Source organism: Myotis lucifugus, unplaced genomic scaffold, assembly GCF_000147115.1.
Source record: "Myotis lucifugus unplaced genomic scaffold, Myoluc2.0 scaffold_34, whole genome shotgun sequence".
NCBI lineage: Eukaryota > Metazoa > Chordata > Mammalia > Chiroptera > Vespertilionidae > Myotis > Myotis lucifugus.
Window position 1 is genome coordinate 3,900,364 of NW_005871082.1, and position 21,556 is coordinate 3,921,919.

The 21,556-nt window shown below is 42.5% G+C and overlaps 1 protein-coding gene across 4 annotated transcripts in view; it reads right to left on the reverse strand.

Annotated features, from left to right (window-relative positions):
- The window catches only part of STON2 (stonin 2), a 127,804-nt gene that overhangs the window by 94,716 nt on the left and 11,532 nt on the right, over nt 1–21,556 (reverse strand). The window contains exons 1-2 of one of the 4 annotated variants that reach the window (XM_023752510.1): nt 4,854–4,890; nt 1,200–1,469 (exon numbers count right to left, since the gene is read on the reverse strand). In XM_023752510.1, the coding sequence (XP_023608278.1) occupies nt 1,200–1,287 (88 nt within the window). In that variant the 5' untranslated portion in view covers nt 1,288–1,469; nt 4,854–4,890. Of the gene's footprint in view, nt 1–1,199; nt 1,470–3,344; nt 3,466–4,853; nt 4,891–21,556 lie in introns of those variants that run through there. The other 3 variants (XM_023752511.1, XM_014454269.2, XM_023752509.1) reach the window with 3 other exon arrangements.

Below are 21,556 nucleotides of genomic sequence, written 5' to 3' on the forward strand. Positions count from 1 at the left end.
CCCCTACCCCTGCTCCCACACTAGGGATTGAATCCACAACCAGGGCACATGCCCTGACCAGGAATTAAAACGTGACCTCCTGGTTCATAGGTTGATGGTCAACCACTAAGCCACACCGGCCAGGCACTTTTTAAAAACTCAAACTAGCAAATAAATTAATAAAGCCTTTAGATTAGCATGGTCAAATAAATAAATAAATAAATAAATAAGCCACATATGTACTTTTAAATGTTCTAGTAGCCACATTAAAAAAAGGAAGAAGGAACTGGCAAAACTACTTTTAATAACATATATTTCAACCCAGTATGTTGAAAATTTATAATTCCAACACGTAATTGGCATAAAAGTTGTTAATGAAAAATTTAACTTGTACTAGGTCTTTGAAATCCAGTGTGAGTACTTCACACTTTTAGCACAATTCAGTGCAGACTAGCCACACCTCCAGGACTCATAACGAAAGCACACCTCGGAACTCACACCTGCCAGGTGCTGTGAATGAAGCGGGCTGGTTTCGGTTTAGCAGAGGCAGCTGCAGTAGAACAGAACCAGCTGACATGGCTGCAACCATCTCCTGTACCCTACCTTGAACTTCGTGCCTTGGCACCAGTTCCTTGGAGGTCAGGTTGGCCCTCTTCATCATGATCATGGGTGACAACTACAGAGCTTTTCCATGAGCCAGGCACATACATTAATTCATTTACTCCTCACAACCACCGTGAGGTAGGTACTGTGGTTATCCATGCTGCACATAGACTGCCACACAGAGATGTTGAATAAAAAATCTATCCAAGGGCATGTCACTCATCTGTGATGGAGCCAGGATTTGAGCCCAAGCCATCTGCCTCTACAGCCTGTCACTCTTAACAGCTACACTTTAAAATTTGAGAAAATCCAAGTTGCTGCTGGGAGTAACAACCCAAAGGGCTGAGTGTAAAGTACATTGTAAATAGAAAGTTTATGCTACTTGGAAGAAAGCAGCCAATACTTGTGCTGTTTCCAGGCCCTTGTGTGGGAACCCAAGGTTCCTAAGATGCTTCCTCCAGGTTTCTAACCAGAAGAACCTGCATCTCAGGAAAGTGACAGACTGGCTCTTTTTTCCATATGAAGATTCCCCCCAAAGAATAATCAAGTGGAAGCCATAGCAAGCAGGTGTGGTTCTTTGCCAATCCTTTCCCTTAGGAAATGAAAGCACCACTTACCCTCAGAAGGGATGGGAAAGAGTGGATCCTCATTGAAGGAGACCCACTCCGACTGCTGGGTAGCGATCACATGGTCCAAGGTCGTCATGCTAGGAAGGTGCTGGTCATCTTCACACTGCTGGCCTCAGGCAGACCCCAGAGTCATGTCTGGGGTGGGTAAGGGTGTGGTAGCGGGTGGACTTGGGCCTAGGAGTCTGTTACAGTGATCTTGCAGGTGGCAGCACTCAGAATGTAGACAGATTGTCTTTGATTAATCTGCCAAGAAGAAATCTGTTTTAAAAAAATAAAAATTTAAAAGGATACCATCACATTATACCCACTCTACTCAGATCTAGGGCCTTTTTAAAATATATATATTTTTTTTATTGATTTCAGAGAGGAAGGAAGAGGGAGAGAGAGATAGAAACATCCATGATGAGAATCATCGATTGGCTGCCTCCTGCACACCCCGCACTGGGGATTGAGCCTGCAACCCGGGCAAGTGCCCTGACCAGGAATCGAACCATGACCACCTGGTTCATAGGATGATGCTTTACCACTGAGCCATGCCAGCCAGGCAGGTCTTGGGCTTTCAACACTACCCATGAGGAGGTCTGGGTGGTGCCCACTGGCCTTACTTTTCTGTGCCCCTGTCTTGCTCCCACTTCTCATAGGGAAATATTTGCCTTTAGCATCAAGATCTCTGCATGTGCCTCCATATCAGACTTGTAAATAATTACACAAATTTAAGCAATTAGATCCCCCAGTTTCCCCAATTATTTTAGTATGGAAACGTTTCTAACTATAATATAATGCCATCATTGTAAAACAAATATTAAAATTGCCCAAAGTACTTTCACATTCTTTTACCAAATGGTGAAGTAAACGCATGCTCTTTCCTATTAAATCAGTGTAGTTTCTTGCCTTAGGCAGGTAGCTCTTGGCAAGCCTGAGTTAAAATGTTGGCAGAAACCCAACAATCTCCAGATGGTATATCCAAGCACGGTTTACCAATAAAAGAAAAAGAAAAGAAGAAATGGAGTCATTTTGTTCATTTGGAGTAAGGGGGTAGGGCATATTTGCTTTAGTGAAAAATGTGCGTTAAACACATTCTGATTCTAGGCCGATGTGAATTAGTACATAAAAGCCTAGCCTTTACTTTTACTGCAATTACATTCTAAGTATATAGAAGGATACTTTACAGACTTATAATTTTGTTTGTAGTATTACTGCCCTTATACAACTTTAACCTTGCTCTTACTTTTATGATGACTTAATAAAATCTGAATTAATGCAAAATTAATGTGTTTCTGCAAAAGAGCTACTATCCACCTTGTACAATATTAGTTCTTACTAACTCACTACTCACAGTATTCATTTTAGTCTAGAAGAGTTAAACTCATAGCCTTCTAAGTGGTTCACAATAAAAAGAAAATTTTATTATAGGTTATTACCTGCAGTAAGTAATCTGTGCTGTGGAAAATCAGCATTAAAAACATTAACAGCTTTGGGGGTTTTTTGTAATTAAAACAATTCGTTTTGTTGTATGATGCTCCCTAAAAACAGCTAATGTTTGTATAGAATTTATAATTTTCAGAAACGTATTTTCACACCATAATTCATTTGATTCAATAGTCACTTTAGTAGAGTAAGACAGGTATTAATATCATTATTTTATAGATGAAGAAATCTGCGTTGGATAAGTGATTTATCCAACAGTTTTTTTGTTTTGTTATTTCCAGGTCCTTGTTTTGTTTCTAAGCTCCTAAGATGTTTTCTCCAGGCTTTTAAGTGAAAGAATTCTTATATCCCAGGACACTGACAAATTAATTCTCCACCCTCCCCCGCCCCCGCCCCCATAAATGTCACCCAAAGAATGATCCAGCAGAGGCCATAACAAGCAGGTATGTTAGATATGACCCTTGAACCCAGGTCTTTCAATGCCAAACACTCTAATCTTTGGGTCACAGACACAAAAAAAGTACTAGAGAATATAAAAAAAAACTACCACTCAACTGAAACAATTTACAAACATCAATTACGATGGAACCATGATGAAATGATCTGTGAAACTCCCCATGTGGAAACCCGCTAGGGCACCCAAGCTGTACAGAAAATGCAAGGCCCAGAAATCTCTCTCCCAAGTTGCTCTCCTAAGATCCTTACCAGCCACGGACCAGACATGTGCAAACCGTCTGGAGGATGTAGTGCTCCAAACCAGGTCTCCCAAAGAACCACATAGAGCCCAGCCCCCAAGAGCTGATTGCACAGGCTTCTCCCATGAAGCCTTTCTCTGGCCCAGTCAAATGCTGGAGTAACTCAATGTGGAAATGGCTGCAGGCCAAGATAAAACAGTAAAATTGAAGAGTCAGATGCCTTCTCTCCCAACAGCAACAACATGTAAACCAGGTCCAAGAACAACAAAAGAGCCACAACACATGTCCACATGCTGACACATGCAATGTTACAGCTCAGTGGGGAAAACATCCTGTAGATCTCGTGATAATGAATTCACTGAGATTCATAGTATGAGACTGTGGGTGGGAAAGGGTTTTTGGGGGAAAAAAGAAGGTTATGGGGGAGAAATACTTGGAAATTTTAGAGCTCGAAGGATTTAAAGACCAATAGTCCAGCTCTCAAGTTTTACAGATAAGAAAACTGAAGCCTAAGGAAATTAGGTGTAGCAATGGAGATTGAAAGCATGGGCCCAGGAGTTAAAACTGTCCAGACTTCAGTCCTCAGGTCACCCTGGGACAGCAAGAATAACAAAACTCAATACTTTTAAGGATTAAGTAAGATAATACACACCAGTGCTTAGTACTGGGAATAATTACCCTCTATATCAATGACAGTGATAATAGCAGAGGACCTCACAGAGAGCCTACTATGTGCCAGGCCCCATTCCAGCCATCACTGCCATTGCTAAATGGCCCAAAGTCACACAGGTCATTAGTGGAAGTCTTGGGACTAGCATACAAATTTCATGAAACCACCCCATTTCTGTCATTAACACATTCTGGTTTTAGTGATTTCCCGTTTCAGTCATTTTTAGAGCAGGTCTCCTAGATCAGTGGTTCTCAACCTGTGGGTCGCGACCCCTTTGGGGGTCGAACGACCCTTTCACAGGGGTCGCCTAAGACCATCGGAAAATACATACATAATTACATATTGTTTTTGTGATTAATCACTATGCTTTAATTATGTTCAATTTGTAACAATGAAAATACATCCTGCATATCAGATATTTACATTACGATTCATAACAGTAGCAAAATTACAGTTATGAAGTAGCAACAAAAATAATTTTATGGTTGGGGGTTGCCACAACATGAGGAACTGTATTAAAGGGTTGCGGCATTAGGAAGGTTGAAAACCACTGTCCTAGATGCTAAGGGGAGTCAAGCACTCAGCCTACTCTTTATAGATATTGGCGCATGCTGGCTGAGGAACCAAGACTACTAACCAAAAGTATGAATGAAAGAAGAGCCCCAAGGATCTATCTACCCCATACTCGGGAATCTCAGATTCAGGTATAGGCTGGTTAGATAATAAGAAGTCCCATACCTGGCAGAACAAATCTATTACAGAGAACCCCCTATCATAACCCCGTGAAATGGATTCCAGGTATTTGCCAAGATACAGCCACATCATCCAATAAGCCATCAGACACCATACCTTGAGGAGTGCTGTGCTAGCAGCTGGCAACCACAGAGGAACCCAATAATTGTGAGGGTAAGTTCACACTGGGATTGGTTTCTCTGTGAAAACCTCACCCCATTTTTAGAACATGAATCACAAAGTGAGGCTTAGGATCATCACCACAAATGAGCAGTGACTCAGTACCAGCAGCAGCATTGACCGAGAGACATTACATATTTCATTGAAGTCTCCAGGTTGCCATTTCAGAGAGAAGCTTATTTCTCAGCATCCCTTACACACTAAAATTTGGGGATGGAGAATGAAACCAGTTGGCTCATAGGATTGGGAGTCATAGAAATAGATTTGTTACAGGAATTCATGAGCCCAGTGTGTCCAGAAATGCAACTGGCACCCTTTGAGATAGTGACCTGCAAGCAGTCTGCAAACTAGCTGGGGAGATGAAGCTACACAGAAGAGCAAACACAAGAAATCCAAGAAGAACTGCCTATTGGAGGATATACCGGAAATGCTGTTTAGCCACAGAGAGATCTGCAAGGGCTGGAAGCATAAGGCGCTGGGCTGGTTTCTTGGATTTGAAGGACATCCCTGGTTCTGGACTTTTGTGAGGGAAGAGTAAGGACATCCTTGGGACAGAGGATCAGCATAAGTGACGATTAAGATTCAGATCTTTGTGGGGCTTGTTTGGAGGCCAATGTAAAGGTCAGTCTGAAGAGAGCTGAGATGTCTACTGAGGAAATGTGGAGACAAAGGATTGGGGGCCTTAACAGCTGAGAAGAAGAGTTCAGTGGGAGATGGGAAGCTACTGAAAGTTCAAGAGTGACTCAAGCTAGGGGAGATTAACTTTCCTCAGACTCTTGATGATGGAAGCTATCGGCCTCAACGGGACCTCAGTGTGTCCCAAAGGACAGGAGGCAGCATCAGCAGGAGCATATCTTGGGTACTCTGTGCTGGGCCCATTCAGGGCCTGAAGGTTCAAGGATGAGCAGGACAGCATCACAGGCCTCAAGTAGCTTACAGTAGATTGCAGGGAGGTACGACAGCAACATAAAACAATCACACAGTAGTCTTTCTAAACTATTGGTAGGTTACCCATCAAAACACTAACAGCAAAGAGTAAGGGCTTTAAAAGACTACTGAGGCCCTGGATGGTGCCACTCACTTGGCTGGGCATCATACCATGCAATGAAAGGTTGCCAGTTCGATTCCCAGTCAGGGCTCATGCCCGGGCTGCAGGTTCAATCCCTGGTAGGAGGCATGCAGCAGGCAACCATTCAATGTCTTGCTCTCACATCGATGGTTTTCTCCTCCTTTCTCTATCTCTTTTCCCGTTTGTCTGTCTTCAAAATCATTTATTCTTCCTTCTATCATCTTCATTCTCCTGTTAAGCTCATCTTGTAAAGTTTTCTTCTCAGTTATTCAACTTTTCCATTCTAGAATTTTCTTTTGATTCTTTTATAGCCTCTATTTCTCTGTTGAAATGGCCTATTTATTCACTCATTATGACAATATCTTCCTTTAGTTCTCTTAACATATTAATAATAGCTGCTTTAAATGCTTTGTCTGCCAAATCCAACCTCTGAGCCATTTGGGGATTCGTTTCTGTTGACTTTTTTTAAAAAATATGAGTAATATTTTACTATTTCTTTGCATACCTAATCATAGCTAATGATACCCTGAAGACTTTCTGCATTTGATCTTTCTCTGAAGAGACCTGGTTTTTACCAGTAGTCAATCTGCCTGCTCACCCTGATCTTTCGTAGGCTTGGTCTTCTACTTTGTTGGATGGATTTATGAAAAGCCCATTTTCTGTCCTGAAGACAACACTTTTGGCAAATTTCATATGGTTTCAATCTGTACATGTGCACTCCAGCCCAGCCAAGGATTCCCTGGGCACACCCAGACTCACTTCTGTCCCCGCTTTCCCATGCAACTCTCTCCTTTCTAGTGCCCTGCTCTGCAGATTCCAGATGCTTCAATTGCCCCGTGCTCTGATCTCTGTTTCTTTGTTTCAACAGGACTGCTGTGACAGAGTAGACTCCAACATACTACCTCCAACCAGAAAACTCTTCCTTGGAAGAGGGCCAAGATTGTGACCATCAGACTCACCTCATGAGTTTTCCTTCTCTCAGGATCAAAATATTGTGCTTTCTGTTGACCAATACCTGGAAAGAGTTATCTCATACATTTATTCATCCAGGTTTGTGACTGTTTACTGCAGAAGGACTGGTTTGTTGCCAGTTACAGCCAGAATTGGAAGCCCTTCCCTGAAACATTCCTTTCTGACTTATGCTCATTTTTTTAAAAAAGGTCAGTTTAGATCATCCAAATTAGGGTGATTTTATACTGATATCCTGGAAATATCAATTAGGAGTTTTATAGAACTTTCATAAATCATATCATCTGAGAAGGAAAGGAGGGCTTCATGTAGCTAGATGGATTAATTCCATCCCTTCAGAACTGGGACAGAGCTTTATTTTGTATTATGCTCTATAATACCACTACATAATTCTTGTTTGGTTAGTGATCCAAAAGGGGTTATTTAAATCTGAGAATTTGGCCATCTTTGCCTTATATCTCTTTGCCACATGTATTCAACTAGACAGCTCCTTTAAAATTTTCTGCATCCACTTATTGGGTTGTGAGGCTACTGGCAAACACTGTCCAGCTGTCTGTTTGGGGTTTATGGAGAAACATCTTAAACTAGATCTAAAATTAGATCTCAATGCCAATTCCAAACCCCGAAGTAAGGCCTTAGCTCTTTTCTGATCAAGAACAAGCATCTAAATGTCAAAAGGAAAACTGAGGAAAAAAAGGAAGAATGGGAAAAATGAGAATGCATGGATTCTACATATTTCTTTAGAGCTTTCTTCAAAACAAGACATTCAACAAACTTACTGAGCATCTACTATGTACTCAGAATTGTGCATGTTACAAGGACACAAAATATCAAGCACGGTTTTATATTCTGAGACCTCTGTCACAGTGGGCTAGAGAAATCATAAAAGTTTAATAAGGAAGTCAAAGTAACCATGCTACTTGCTTCATAACTTCCCAGAATAAACAGAAGCCAGGAAGGCGCCGATTACCCTATGGCAAAGGCCTTCATCAGATAAAGGGTTTGGAATACTGCTCCTCTTCCTTTTTCCCCCCCACCCCCTCCTCTTCCTTTTTCTTCCAAATTCTTTTCTCCTATGAACATCAGAGTTCATGTCAATAGAACCTGAGCACAGTTCACTGGAGAACAGATACACACTCTCAATGAGCACACGTGTGCACCCACACTCGGACACACACATGCACACACACACACACACACACACACGCACACACACACTTCAATTAAACATAATTTTTATGTTTAAATATTCCTTTCTTTAAAAACAGACTGACCACTCTTTTTCTATCAGAAATTGGTGGGTAGAATGAACACTCCAGCCTCAAGTCAAATATATATGAGAAAGAACTTCAAAATGAATATATGTCATATTTTAACTATAATCAATATCTACCCATGATTCTCTATAAAGTAACTCTCTCCTATTTCTCTCTTTCACATCACACATACCATCATCCCCTATCCCTAGATGTCTGTTCTTGCTCCCTCTAAAGTCACATTATTTGTGTGTATTTGTATAAATACATATACGTATAAATAAACACATATATATATATATATATATATATATATATATATATATATATATATATATGTTATCCATCCCAAGGTTATAATTTGTAAAAATCCTGGTGGCTGTGCTATTCATCAGTTCCATGGCCCCACGTTCGGAGTCCAGGATCTAAGTCACACTTGGCTTGAAAAACTGGCTCTCTGATCTTTGGTGCATTCCTGAGGCGGTGACCCAGAAGGATATCCCCAGGTACCTGAACAGTGTGTCATGTTCAGTGAATGACCGTGGTAGGAGGTCAAGCTTTAAAATCTGCAGAACACAACACTTTCCAGTACCTTGAACTCTTAGGAGTCACTGGCTTAGTCCATCTTGGTAAACTCATCTTGGCTGACTTCTTCAGTTCCATATCTGGAATAGGGATGCTAACATTGTGCTTGTATAAAGGTAGAGTTGGTGTGGATCATTTCTTTCCATCTATATTTTAGAGTCATGAGTGTATCACTTTGAATGTTCCATCACGAGACTGTCAATTTCCTAGGAGACTACAGAAGGCTGTGAGTCCCAATGATGGCCATATTTCCAGGGCATAACCCTAAGACTTTCCAAGAAGCTTAACAAAATGTTATATTTCATTCAAGTGAAGATGCCATAGATTGTAAAATGCATCTAATTTCAGAGATTATAAAGTATTTTAAAATATGTATATACATCCATATAATTCTTAGAATCAATAAAATACATTCTTATTTTTATTCCAAATACTTAACAAAATTATAATTAGCCTATATTTCCAGTTTGCAAAAAAGGTCATGGATTATCTTTTTAAAATATATTTTTTATTGATTTCAGAGAGGAAGGGAGAGAGAGATAGAAACATCAATTATGAGAGAGAATCATTGATCGGCTGCCTCTGCATGCCCCCCACTGGGGATCGAGCCCGCAACCTGGGCATGTGCCCTTGACTGGAATCGAACCCAGGACCCTTCAGTCCGCAGGCCAACACTCTATCCACTGGGCCAAACCAGCTAGGGCGTCATGGATTATTTCAATTCATTTTTATAATAGCCCTGAGATAAGTAAAGCAGACATTTATCTCACCTGATATATAAGGGAACTGGCTCAGAGAGGTTGCTTGACCAGTCTAAGGTCACAGTTTAACCATGATAGATTTGGGACAGGATCACAAGTCTCTATTCTATTATACCACATTCTGCCTTCCAGAAAACAGGTATAACAAATGTGTTAGCTGTGTCACCAGCATTCATTTCCTATCATCATCTGGCACCAGAAGATGTATCATCGGTTGAGTCAGTCACTGTAATTCCTATTCCTGCTTTCCCAGACTCCCTTGTACCTCAGGATAGGCACTTGGCCAGGTTTTGGGCAATGAAACATAAACAGAAGTATGATGAGAAAATAAAGTTTTCAGAAATGTTTTTTTGTCTTTGTTTTGTTTCACAGGTATTGCTCATGCATCCCTAATCCTTCTCACTTTCTCTTCTTTCCTATCTTGAATATGGTCATGATGGCTGGAGCTACATTAATCATACTACAGCCATGAGGAAAGGCTAAAAGAATCAGAGTCACTGGCCTTGATGTCACTGAGCCACTGAACTAATATCAATGATCACGCACCTCTATATTTATTATGTGTGAAAATTTTTTGTTTAAGGTATTAAAATCAAGTTTTCTACATGCAGGTGAATGCAACTCTAATAAAATAGGAGAGAGAAATTGTGGCAAGCAGAATTCTACAATGACCCCCATGATCTCTACACCCTGGTGTTACTGTTGCCATCATAATGTATGGCAAAAGGAATTTTGCAGATGCAATTAAGGTTACTAATCAATTGACATTAAGATAAGATGACTATCCAGGTGAGCCTAACCTGATCACTGAGCCAATGAAAAGCAAAGTTCTCTTTGGCTGGTAGCAGAAGAGAAAATCAGAGAAATTCAAAGTGTGAGAGGAAGGCTCTCCACTACTGAGACAAAGGAGGCGAAAATAGAGGGTAAGGGTAGCCCCCTAGGAGCTGAGAGTGGTAACCAATAGCCAGCAAGAAAAAGGGAACTACAATCCTACAACCACAAGGAACTGAATTCTGTCAACAACAGGCATAAGCTTGGAGGAGATCCTGAGTTCCAGGTGAGGACATAGTGGCCAACCTTTAATTTCAGCCTTGTGATACTCTATGCAGAACACACACCCATGCTGTGCCCGGATAGTAGTTTAAAATGGGAGAATTTACTCTATAACTCAATATCTGGAGGCCTAGACAAAGCCTTCTTTAAATAATTTTTCCTCTATAGATAAGAGACTGAACTTCAATTAAATCAACTATTACCCATAGTACAGAGTAAATAAAAAAATAATGAAAATAGTAAAAAAAAAAAAAAAAAAACCACAATTATATATGTAGCACTTTCGGACATATTTTGTATGGAATTCTCTCTCTGGAAGGTTTAATTTCTTATTCTGCCTTGCTTATTACTTAGGCCACTGCAAAATTAGCTGGCCTTTCCAGAGACCTGGAGCAAGGCTGGAAGGGTGATCATTTTTAGTGCAAAATGTTGAAGAATAATTCTGGGTATCTTTCCTTTGAGCATCAGGAGGCCAACAAAGAGTCAAACAGTCTTCTGGAGATGAATGGTGGTGATGGTTGCACAACAATGTGAATGTATTTAATGCCACTGAACTGTGCACTTAAAAATGGTTAAAATGGTAAGTTTTATATTATATGTATTTTAACTAAATTTTAAAAAATTATTCTCGAAAAAAAACGATGCAAGCTGAAGTTATGTAAAGCAATCTTCATAATCAAAGGGAAAAATATGACTGTTCTGTGACCTTTAAAACTTGTTGCCAAAACATTAAAAATTCCTACTGTTGATATTAGGGCTTGAGAAATAAATAAATTTTAAAAATCATACAATGAATATTACTTACTACATTGTAATTTAAAATATTAGAAACATTAAAAATTAAAATAGTTTATTTCTTTCAGAAAAAAAAAGATGACAGTGTCTGGAATCAGGATGGGGCAATAGAGACGGAGAAGAGGAGGTAGCTAAAATATATTTTGGTGGTACGATCTACAGGATCTACTGAATGGATGATACCATATGGAGGGAGGCCAAAGGTGGGAGAACAACGACTGAGTAGACAATACTGCCATTGACTGGGGTGGAGGAAACAAGTCCAAATTTAGGGGTAAAATAAGCATTTCTTCTTAACTTTTCTTTTTTCTTTCCTTCTTTTCAGCGTTTCTTTTTAAATGTGATGCTTTTAAATAAGGATGCTTCTGAGACATCCAAGTGCAATGTCAATTAAGTATCTGGACATGGGAGTCTGGCACTCAAGGCTGGAGATGCAAATTGGGAAGTCATCATTCTACAGAATGAATCTGGTCATCTATGTAGCAAAAAAGGGAATGGCCGATGCTCGCACACAGGCGCCTGGTGCATGTGGAGGCAGCACTCACTATGAGGCTCCATTCAAGTCCTAGAACCTTATGACTTCAAATGGACCAAAAAGAGAAGAGATGCCTAGTTAGCGAGTGCTGTCACGTTCTGCCCTGCAATCCAAGGCAGAGGTCCTGAACCAACAAGGCCACTCACTTGGAAACAAGAAGAGTTTGAAATGAGAATCTTTGAATTCTAGACTTGAAAAAAAAAGTTTGAATATGCTGCTAAAGAACTCAGTATAGACAGGTGCAAATATCCTAGGTGATAACTGTCAGCAGGAGAGGGGAAGGTACCAGTCATACCACAACAAGGGCGAGAATTTCCTGAAACTACAGGCAATTTTACAACTCTGAATAATTATTAAATGAGATAATGTGGGTGAGAGTGCTCTGTGGACTGCAGAGCATTATTCGAAAAAACAAAGTCTGCACGTTGCTGTCAACCAAGCAGCAGAGTGTGGAAAGGGATGGGGCCCTCAGAACAGTTGGGTGCTTTGCTGACGCTCCTGAGAATCACTACCTCTGATTGGCCAGGGAGGTAAAGGCTCGAGGAGGGGAAGCCGCTGGAATAGCTCTTGCTTTATTAACGATGATATCCACAGGCCTCCCTCCTTCCCCTCCCTGGGCTCCCAGCACTATGCACGTGGAGGCACACTTTGTCATTCCATAATGAGGCACATCATCTCCTTTGCTTCTCCCATCAACTTTCTGAGGTAGGTGCTATTAGTCACACCACCATTTTAAAGGCAACAAAAGCTGAGGCCAGAGAGGTTAAGTAACTTGATCCAAGTCAGAGAACTAATAAGTGGTAGCACTGGGAGTCCAACCAAAACCATTCTGACTTTGGAGACTGTTCTCAAACAATTCATTGACTCAGTCATTCAATCAGCTAACAGAAAAGGGAAGAAACATCGATCTCTCCCACCTCTAAGAGGCCCTGAACTTAAATGACAACATAGGTTACTATAGAGGATGAACCAGGGGCCAGGTAGAAGAGCCCAGGGAGGCTTCCTGGAGGAGGCTATAGATAACCTGGGTCTTAGGAAAATGAACAGCACACTGATTCAGAGCACCAAGCTCTGCAGTCAGGCAGGCCAAGACCCTCACCATTGTTACCTGTAACTACGGGAATGTCTCCTAAACTCTCCAAACATGAATTTCACCTAATAGTTTCAGAGATTCCTGTGAGGATGAGAAAAATGCTGCATGGAAGACTTTTAGCACAGTGAAGAATAAGTGCTCTGTTAACGCTATCTATTACCATTATTACTTCTACTAAAAAAAGAATGAGTAGGAGTTAGCCTGGTAAAAGAAACAAGGCAAGAACTTGCTGATCTCATTCCTGTGGTCATGGCATTCAGGAAGTGAAAGTGGAAGAAAGGGGGAGATCTCAGAAATTTGGGGGTAAAAAGGAAGTAGTCGTGTGAGCTTCAGTCTGAGGCAGCCAAAGGCCTGGCCAGCAGGATGCCAGGCATTAGTTGGCTTGGGAAAGCCTTGTGAGAGAAGGTTCTGGAGGCAGGGACACCACACTGGACAGCTTTGGGCGCCCATCTGTATGGTCATCCATGTGAGCAGTGTCTGTGTAGAGTGCACTGCACAGCCAGTGCAGCTGAAGGCAGCAGCGTGCCTGGCTGGGGGCTCTGAGGGTCCCTGGACAGCGGACATCACTATTACAGGCACCAGCCAAGGGGTCCCACTGCTGATGTATCCACGTCGTCTGGGCTGTTTCAGTAAATGGCGGGCAGCAGTGTGACCCGCACTGTGAAACCACATAGAAACCACACAGAAACCATATAGAAACCACATGTAAAGGAGTCCAATGGTGACAAGAGAGCCCGCGGGCATCCAAATTTATCAGTACAGCTGCAGGAACGTGACAACTCATTTTAGAGGCTCCTGCCAATGCTCCCTATATCAAGAATAACAAGGAAATTAACAGAGCTCTAGGCCACAGATCTCAAGCTGGGGGTGGGGGGTAGCTCTAATATAAAGTTAGCTCAACGTAGATTTGTCTGGAAAACACAGAGCTTTATTCTCCCAGGCAGATGAGGAAGAGAAAAACAATTTCCCTGTCCTTCCTTCTTTCAAAGAAATAGAACTTTCCTCCTGGGTTGAACTGCCAGCTCCCCTTAACTCTTTCCCTGCCATGCCAGTCTTCAGTGCCTCACTCCCAGTAACCCTTACCCACACTCCATCGGCTTGCACCAACGCTCCCACAGCACCTGCTGCACAACTCCAGGAGGCGCCACTCACACCGATGGAATGGGGGTGTGCCCCTTATCTGAATGCTGCTCTTGGAGCTGTGTAATCCAGCAGCCCCGAAACAACACACACCCTCCCACCTCACCACCCACGCTTAAGAAAAAAGCAGGAAAATGTCAAATGTTCAGGGAAAAACTTGACTGGGAAAGAAGATGAAAATAAACACCTATCGCCATAAGAATCCTTGAGCTTGTTCTTTCTTCAACAGAATAAAAGAAACAACAGGGATAGGAAACAGCAATTAAGCTGGGGTGATTAGGAGAAGGAGAGCTGGATAGAGGGCAGAGATGGTCCCAATAAACATCCTAAGGACACTAGAAATGTGGACTTAATTGGGAGTGGGGATAAAAAGTGAGTTTTAATTTGGGAAATGCTGAGATTCAAGGATTGGGGGAAAGAGGGTGGATGTAGTATATGTAGATTTGGGATCTAATTAGAGGTAAAAATGGAGGGTGGGGATATAAAGCCAAGAGAATGAATAGGTTATCAACAGAGAAAGTGAAAAGATAGATTAAAGAAGACGGCTGACTCTTGGAGCATGCCTACATATGGGAAAGGGCGGAGATGAGAAGAAAAAATAGGGGGTCCCAAAGTGAGAGAGCCAGACAGAGAAACAGAAAAACCAGAGGCCTCCAGGGTCATGAAAGCAAGAGAGAATTTCAAGGTAGGTTTCTCTAGTGTTAAACGCTGTAACAAGACATTATGGGGGCTTGGATGGTCAGTGCTGACCCTTAAGAATGTTAACTGCAGTGTTAGCTCCTTAAGGGATGTCCATGCCCTTCTCAAGGTCAGGGCCAGCTACACAGGAGGAAAGCAACAAGAATTCGTGGAATAGAGTAGAGCAGCTATTAATACAGCTTTTAAAAGAAGGCAAAAAATGACCAGCATACACAGAGTTAATCTTCATTATAAGCTTTCATGCAGGAAGGACTTTTCTATTCACCTGGCATATGTTGAAACTCACCTGAGAGGAGGGGCAAGAGGCTATTTCCTGGGATCTTCCTGTCACAAATTCTCCGAATGACCACAGAAAAATCGCACATCCTTTTGCTTTTGTGTCCACAAATTTATTGGTTTGGAATTGATAGACACACTTATTTGCAAATATATTGAAAATACCCAAAGGAGGAAAAGCAGATTTCACTTGTCTCAAACCCTATGTGGTCTTCACACATTCTCCAACAAAATAAAATACCTAGCAGTAGACACTACTTCCATAAAAGCTTTTTATCATGCATTTATTGAACATCTCCCATTGTTAAGCATGTTCTGGTGAAATTCCAGGACTAGAAAGAGGACTCAGACCCAGGCCCAGACCCTGCCTTGAGGGAGACAAGCAAATAAACAGACAATCCCAATACAGTGTGATCCCGCTTCCCCAGAGAAACCCCGCAGTGCCATTGGCACAGAGGAGTGACATCTAGCCCAATCCTGGGGTCAGCAAAGGTGATATCTGGGCAGGGGCTTGAAAGGTGAACAGAAATTAGTTTGGGACAGGGAAAAAGGACATTCTAAGCTGGCAGTATGACATCTATAAGAACAAAACAAGACAATACAATAGGGTCAATTAGAGGGTGTCATTTTACTTAGCCATGTTTAAACAGTTAATATGCAAAACCATTGTTTCTTACCAGAAAGTGTGCACAACAGACTTGCCTGACTTTTTCATCCATCCCCAGACCTCCCCACCACCTAACCCCATTCTTAAACATCACCCATCACAGACCCCAACAGCCCTGGAGTATGTGTTAGAGATAGACTAGGAACTAGAGATAAGGGGAAGGTTTATCTAGAGATAAGGTATAAAGGGAAGACGAGGCTAAGAAAGAGGTTCAAGTTCACAGATGGCCTGAGATACAGAGTTCCTGTTAAGAACGGAGGAGGAGGAAGAGATGGGGTGATGCGGAGCTAGAAAAAGGGTGTTTGTTTTGTACATGACCGAGAAGTGTAGTAGTTTTTTTATAAAGTCCCCAAGCAAAACAGCTGTAACAAAATGTAATACGTTCATACAAAGATTAGGAGATGAATGAAAGCACGTTGTGTTTTCTGAACTATAGGTAATTCAGTTTGACTGAAGCAATGAGCCAGAAGGAGTTTAGGAAGGTTAGGAGTCAGGTCCGGCAGGACCTTCTCTAGGCTATGCCAAGAAGGTTAAAGACCGAATTAAGGAGATCAATTAAACAATTTTAAGTGAGGAAATAACATGCATTTTATTTTACGTTTTTAAATATATGCTTATTGATTTCAGAGAGGAAGAAAGAGGGGGAGAGAGAGAGAGAGAGAGAGAGAGAGAGAGAGAGAGAGAGAGATGATGAGAGAGAATCCCTGACCAGGATTCGAACCATGACCTCCTGGTTCATAGGCTGACACTCAACCACTGAGCCAAGCCAACTGGGCAAAAATAACATGCATTCTAGAAGGACCATTCTGGAAGCAATGAGGAAGGGGACTGGAAGGTGGGAAGACCTGCTACTAAATATAGTGATCAGGCACCACAAGATGGAGGGGTAAAGAGGAAGGATTTTTTTAATGAACTATTTAAGATGTAAGACCATCAATACTGGGGATATAGACTATTTGGGGCTCATTGAGATCGAGGGAGTAGTGATGTGGTGGGTGGATGAAAAAGATCCTTGGAAAACTGGATAGATGTTAAAGCCATTCACCAAGATAAGAACTTCAAGGGGGAGAATGCTTGAGGTGGGGTAGTGATATGATGAGTGTGTTGATGGGCCTGTGAGAAGTGTCTGCGGGCCCTGTTAAACAGATAGATAAAGAGCTCAGAAGAGAGATGAGTGTTGCTAATACAGATTGACAGGTTATTAGTAGACGTGAGTTTGGACTAGGTTACCCAGAGGGAATGTTTACTACGAGGAGAAAGAAGAACCGAGTGTGAGAGAGTCAACATTAACATGTTGGGCACAGGATAAATAGATGCTCAGAAGTTCAGCAGAAATGCTTCTCTTGTCATCACCATGGAGACCTGGGTGATGACATTGCAGGGAAAATCAACCTGGTTTGCTTAGAACCAGTGGAAGACCAGGTAAAAGAGGTATTAGTGTTCAGTTCAACAGTGAACTGTTCAGGTAATACAGAGTTATAGGAGTTCTGCCTAGGTTCAAGGACAACTGGGAGAAAGGAGAATAGGAAGCATTAGATAGAAGTGCAGGGATTGTGCATTTCTGGGTTTCCAGCACTTGGAGAAGTGAAACCTTCTTCATCCTCCTGCAACATGGACTTCTGTGGGTGCCCTAGATGGTTTACACATTTACACAGATACTTCCACTACACACACACACACACACACACACACACACACACGACATCCACCAGGAAGAGTTCTCCAGTTAGGGCCAAGGCCTAGATGCACAACTCCAAATTGAACACCTCCCCCAGAACTGGTTCTTTGCTTGTTTGTTAATCCTCACCTGAGGATATTTGTCCCTTAATTTTTAGAGAGTGGAAGGGAGAGGGAGAGACACAGAGAGAGAAACATCGATGTGAGAGAGACACATGGATTGGTTGCCTCTGCATGTGCTCCCTGACCAGGGCTGGGGATCAAGCCCGCAACTGAGGTATGTGCCCTTGACCAGAATCAAACCCGGGACCCTTCAGTCCACAGGCCAATATTCTATCCACTGAGCCAAACCGGCTAGGGCTGGTTCTTTTTAAAAAAATATATATGTTTTTATCGATTTCAGAGAGGGAGAGGGAGAGGGAGAGAGAGAAACATCAATGATCAGAGAGAATCATTGATCAGCTGCCTCCTGCATGCCCTCTACTGGGGGTCAAGCCCGAAACCCAGGCATGTGCCCTAACCTCCTGGTGCATAGGTCGTCGCTCAACCACTGAGCCACATCAGCCGGGTAGAACTGGTTCTGAATATTATTTTAACATGTATGAATTTCTGGATTCTTTGGGATATAATTTAAGCCAGAGAGCTCTTCTCTGGGAAAATACACATACAGGCAACAGTATTTACAATCATTTTAAGTGCTTCACAGATGCCATTCCCAAAGTCTTTCCGTAAATCCCCTGGGGACCTCTGGACTCCCTGCTGAGAGCTCCAGCCTAGAACAATTTATCTAGCTCCTGTCACTTGCAGACCTTTCAAAACAAAACAGAGCCATCCCAGAGGAGCGGAGCTGAAGGAAGCCAGGCGCTGTGGCTTCTGCTGACCCTGAGCTGATAATTCCTCATTTCCGTTTTCAGGGCTGCAGAGGATATCTCCTTCCCTTTTCTAAGACTCCCTCCGCCATCCTCTCCCAAAAAACACACACACAAACATACAACCCAAACAACCCAGCAGACACTGCAACACCACCGTGGGCCTCAGGGCTGCAGCTGTGAAGCCGGCCCCTCGCAAACAAGAAACATCCCAAGTTCGTGACTGCCGACCGAAGGCAGAGCACGAGGGTGTCTTCAACTGCCAGGAACAAGAGCCAGGAACAGGGACTTACTGGGTGGGTTTGGCACAGCGTGAGCGTCGAATAAGTATGTGTTGACTGAAGGCTTACTCTGCTTTTGTAGAGCGGGGTTCTGGTTTTTTTGGGGTTTTTTTGGTAATATATTTTTATTGATTCCAGAGAGGAAGGGAGAGGGAGAGAGAGACAGAAACATCAATGATGAGAAAGAATCCTGGTCAGCTGTCTCCTGCAGCCCCACACTGGGGATGAAGCCCAAAATCCAGGCATGTGCCCTGACCAGGAATCGAATTGTGACCTCCTGGTTCATAGGTCAATGCTCAACTACTGAGCCACGCGGGCTGGGCAGGGTCCTGGGTTTTGATGGGTGACAGGCACTGTTGACACTGGGTACTTCTTTATAGATTGTAAATTTAGAGAGCAGATATGTTAGGGAGTGTTACGACACGTAGGACAAAATAACCCTCATTATTTTTTTTTAATTTGAGCTACTCAGCACCTTTAAATGGTGACAAGTCACCCATCCCCACACACCTAAGTGTATTTCCTTCTTTTAAATTTATTTTTCTAATAGTATTTGCATATATATTTGAATTACAAAAGGTATACACTCTCACCAAGGAAACTTGGAAAATACAGAAAAGCACAACCACTGGTGTGCTTTTGAAATGATTTGATTTCTAAAAATTCCCTTTGCATGTACCTTTTCAGCTTCCCAGGGACACTGCTATTGTTTAAGGGTGAGGCGTTCCTTTGGAGGGGGGGGGAAGGGGGAGAGAGAGGGGCGGGGGGAGGCTGTCACCACAGACAAATGGGGCAGGATCCTTTGACCTTGTGACTCCCTGGGCTCTCACCTTGGGGTTGAGGATTAGTCTATTGTTTTTTCCCGTTGATGGAAATTTCCCACCGTTTATGCCCCAGTTCTCTTTACTTCCTCAACCTGAAAGACCAGAAAGAAACTCACTGGAAGCTCTTTCTTATTCATTTGTCTGCTTGGGTGTATTTCTCATGTTTGCTTTCAGTCCTCACATCACCACCTCCGTCTGGAGACAGCTTCCCAAAAATTCTTGTAGGGATTGAGAAACCAACCACACCGTTACGTATATTTGGCCCTGCCACCACTAATAGTCGTGTTTCTTTTGGTAGACCTCTCCCTGACAGTAACTCTTGCAAAACAGAAAAGCCACAAATTCAAAGCACTTAAACCATAAATGCAAACATGGCAGACGTACTAAATTAGAGAACTGAGAAAACAGACTTCAGAATCTGAGTGTCCATATTTCTGGATTCTTCTTTAGCTTTGAGAGAGGGATTTAAAAAAAAAATTCAGAAGCATATTATTTGCTGAGTGAAACCAACTGTCTTAGATACATTTTCCAACCAAGTGTAAAACTTGAATTTAAAGCAGTGGGGGAGGATCGGTTAGTTTATTAGAAAAGAATGAGGCCCTTCTTACCTGGCGCATCCCGGTGTATGTAATATGGGCACATGGTCATTGCCAGGGGGTACCCATATTTTTCTGCATTTCAGCTTTCAGGTCTCTGAAAGCTTGTACATCTGTGATTCGTGTCCCAATTGCCACACACAGGGGCCAGACTTGATCTCTGGATGTCGAGTTTCAATTACAGAGGAAGCGTAAGTAACTGGCGTATGTGTGTGGGATTTATTACAGTATCTCCTTTACCTCTGTCCTTTATTTTTAATAAAAAGAAGGAAAACAGTAGCAGTGTGGGCTGAATTAAAATGTGGTTTCCAGTTCAGGGAAAATTCAAAGGGCTTGAGAATGTGTGAGCTGTCACCGCTCCTCCCTTCGCAGACACTGACAAGAGCTGTGGGGACTTCACAGCGATAAGACAAGAACAGCATCCTATGATGAACACAGCTGCTCTCACCAAGCCCTCAAAGCTCTGCAATGGGCATTTTTATTACCAGTTCCCACCTCAAGATAAGGAAACTGAGTCTCAGAGAGTAAGTAGCTTGTCCAAGGTCACAGAGCTAGGAAGAGGTCAAGTGGTATCGGATCCCGGTTTCTTGACTGAAGTCTAAACATTAGAGAGGTCAAATGATAGCTAACCAAAGATCAGCACCAACAGCTCCACACTTCATTTTACACCTGCAAAGCGAGAAGAACAACCTAGAGCTGGCTTGACTTTTCCACAGGAGCTGGGCTGCCCTGGTCCAGCCCAGGACTCCTCCGCTTCTCCGTCTACTTTCCTTCCCTCACAGCTGCAGATCATGTCTATGAAGAGGGCCACCGCAGGGATGCTTCTAGCCCTATTTCCCACCTGGCTCCCTGGATGCCCACTGACCACCTTCATCATCATCTATCAGGCCTCTCAAAATTAACGCATCCAAACTTGGACCACGACTCTCCTTCCCCAAAGATGGCTCCACCGGAATCCTTCCCCACCCAAGATGATGGCAGCTCTACCCTCCCAGGAGCCCTGGTCAAAAATATCAAGTCATCCTGGACTTCCCTCTTCCTCCTGTTTTCCTCATGTCCATTTTACAAAAAGGCGGGTTTTTAAATATATATATATTTTTATTAATTTCAGAGAGGAAGGGAGAGGGAGAGACAGAAACATCAATGATGAGAGAGAATCATTGATCTGTGGCCTCCCACACCCCCCCCCCATACTGGGGATCAAGCCCACAACCCAGGCATGTGCCCGGACCAGGAATAGAATGGTGACCTCAAGATTCATTGGTCGACACTCAACCACTGAGCTACACTGGCTGGACACAAAAAGGCAGTTTACAAACATTTTTGTCATATGATTCTTTAAAATGGCAAATTCCCTCATATTGTAACAGCTATGTATGGTGCCAGGTGGGTACTTGACTTTGTAACTTACATTAATGTCTAACCACTATGCTGTGCACCTGAAATGAATATAATATTGAATGTCACCTGTAATCTATACTAATAAAAACATAAT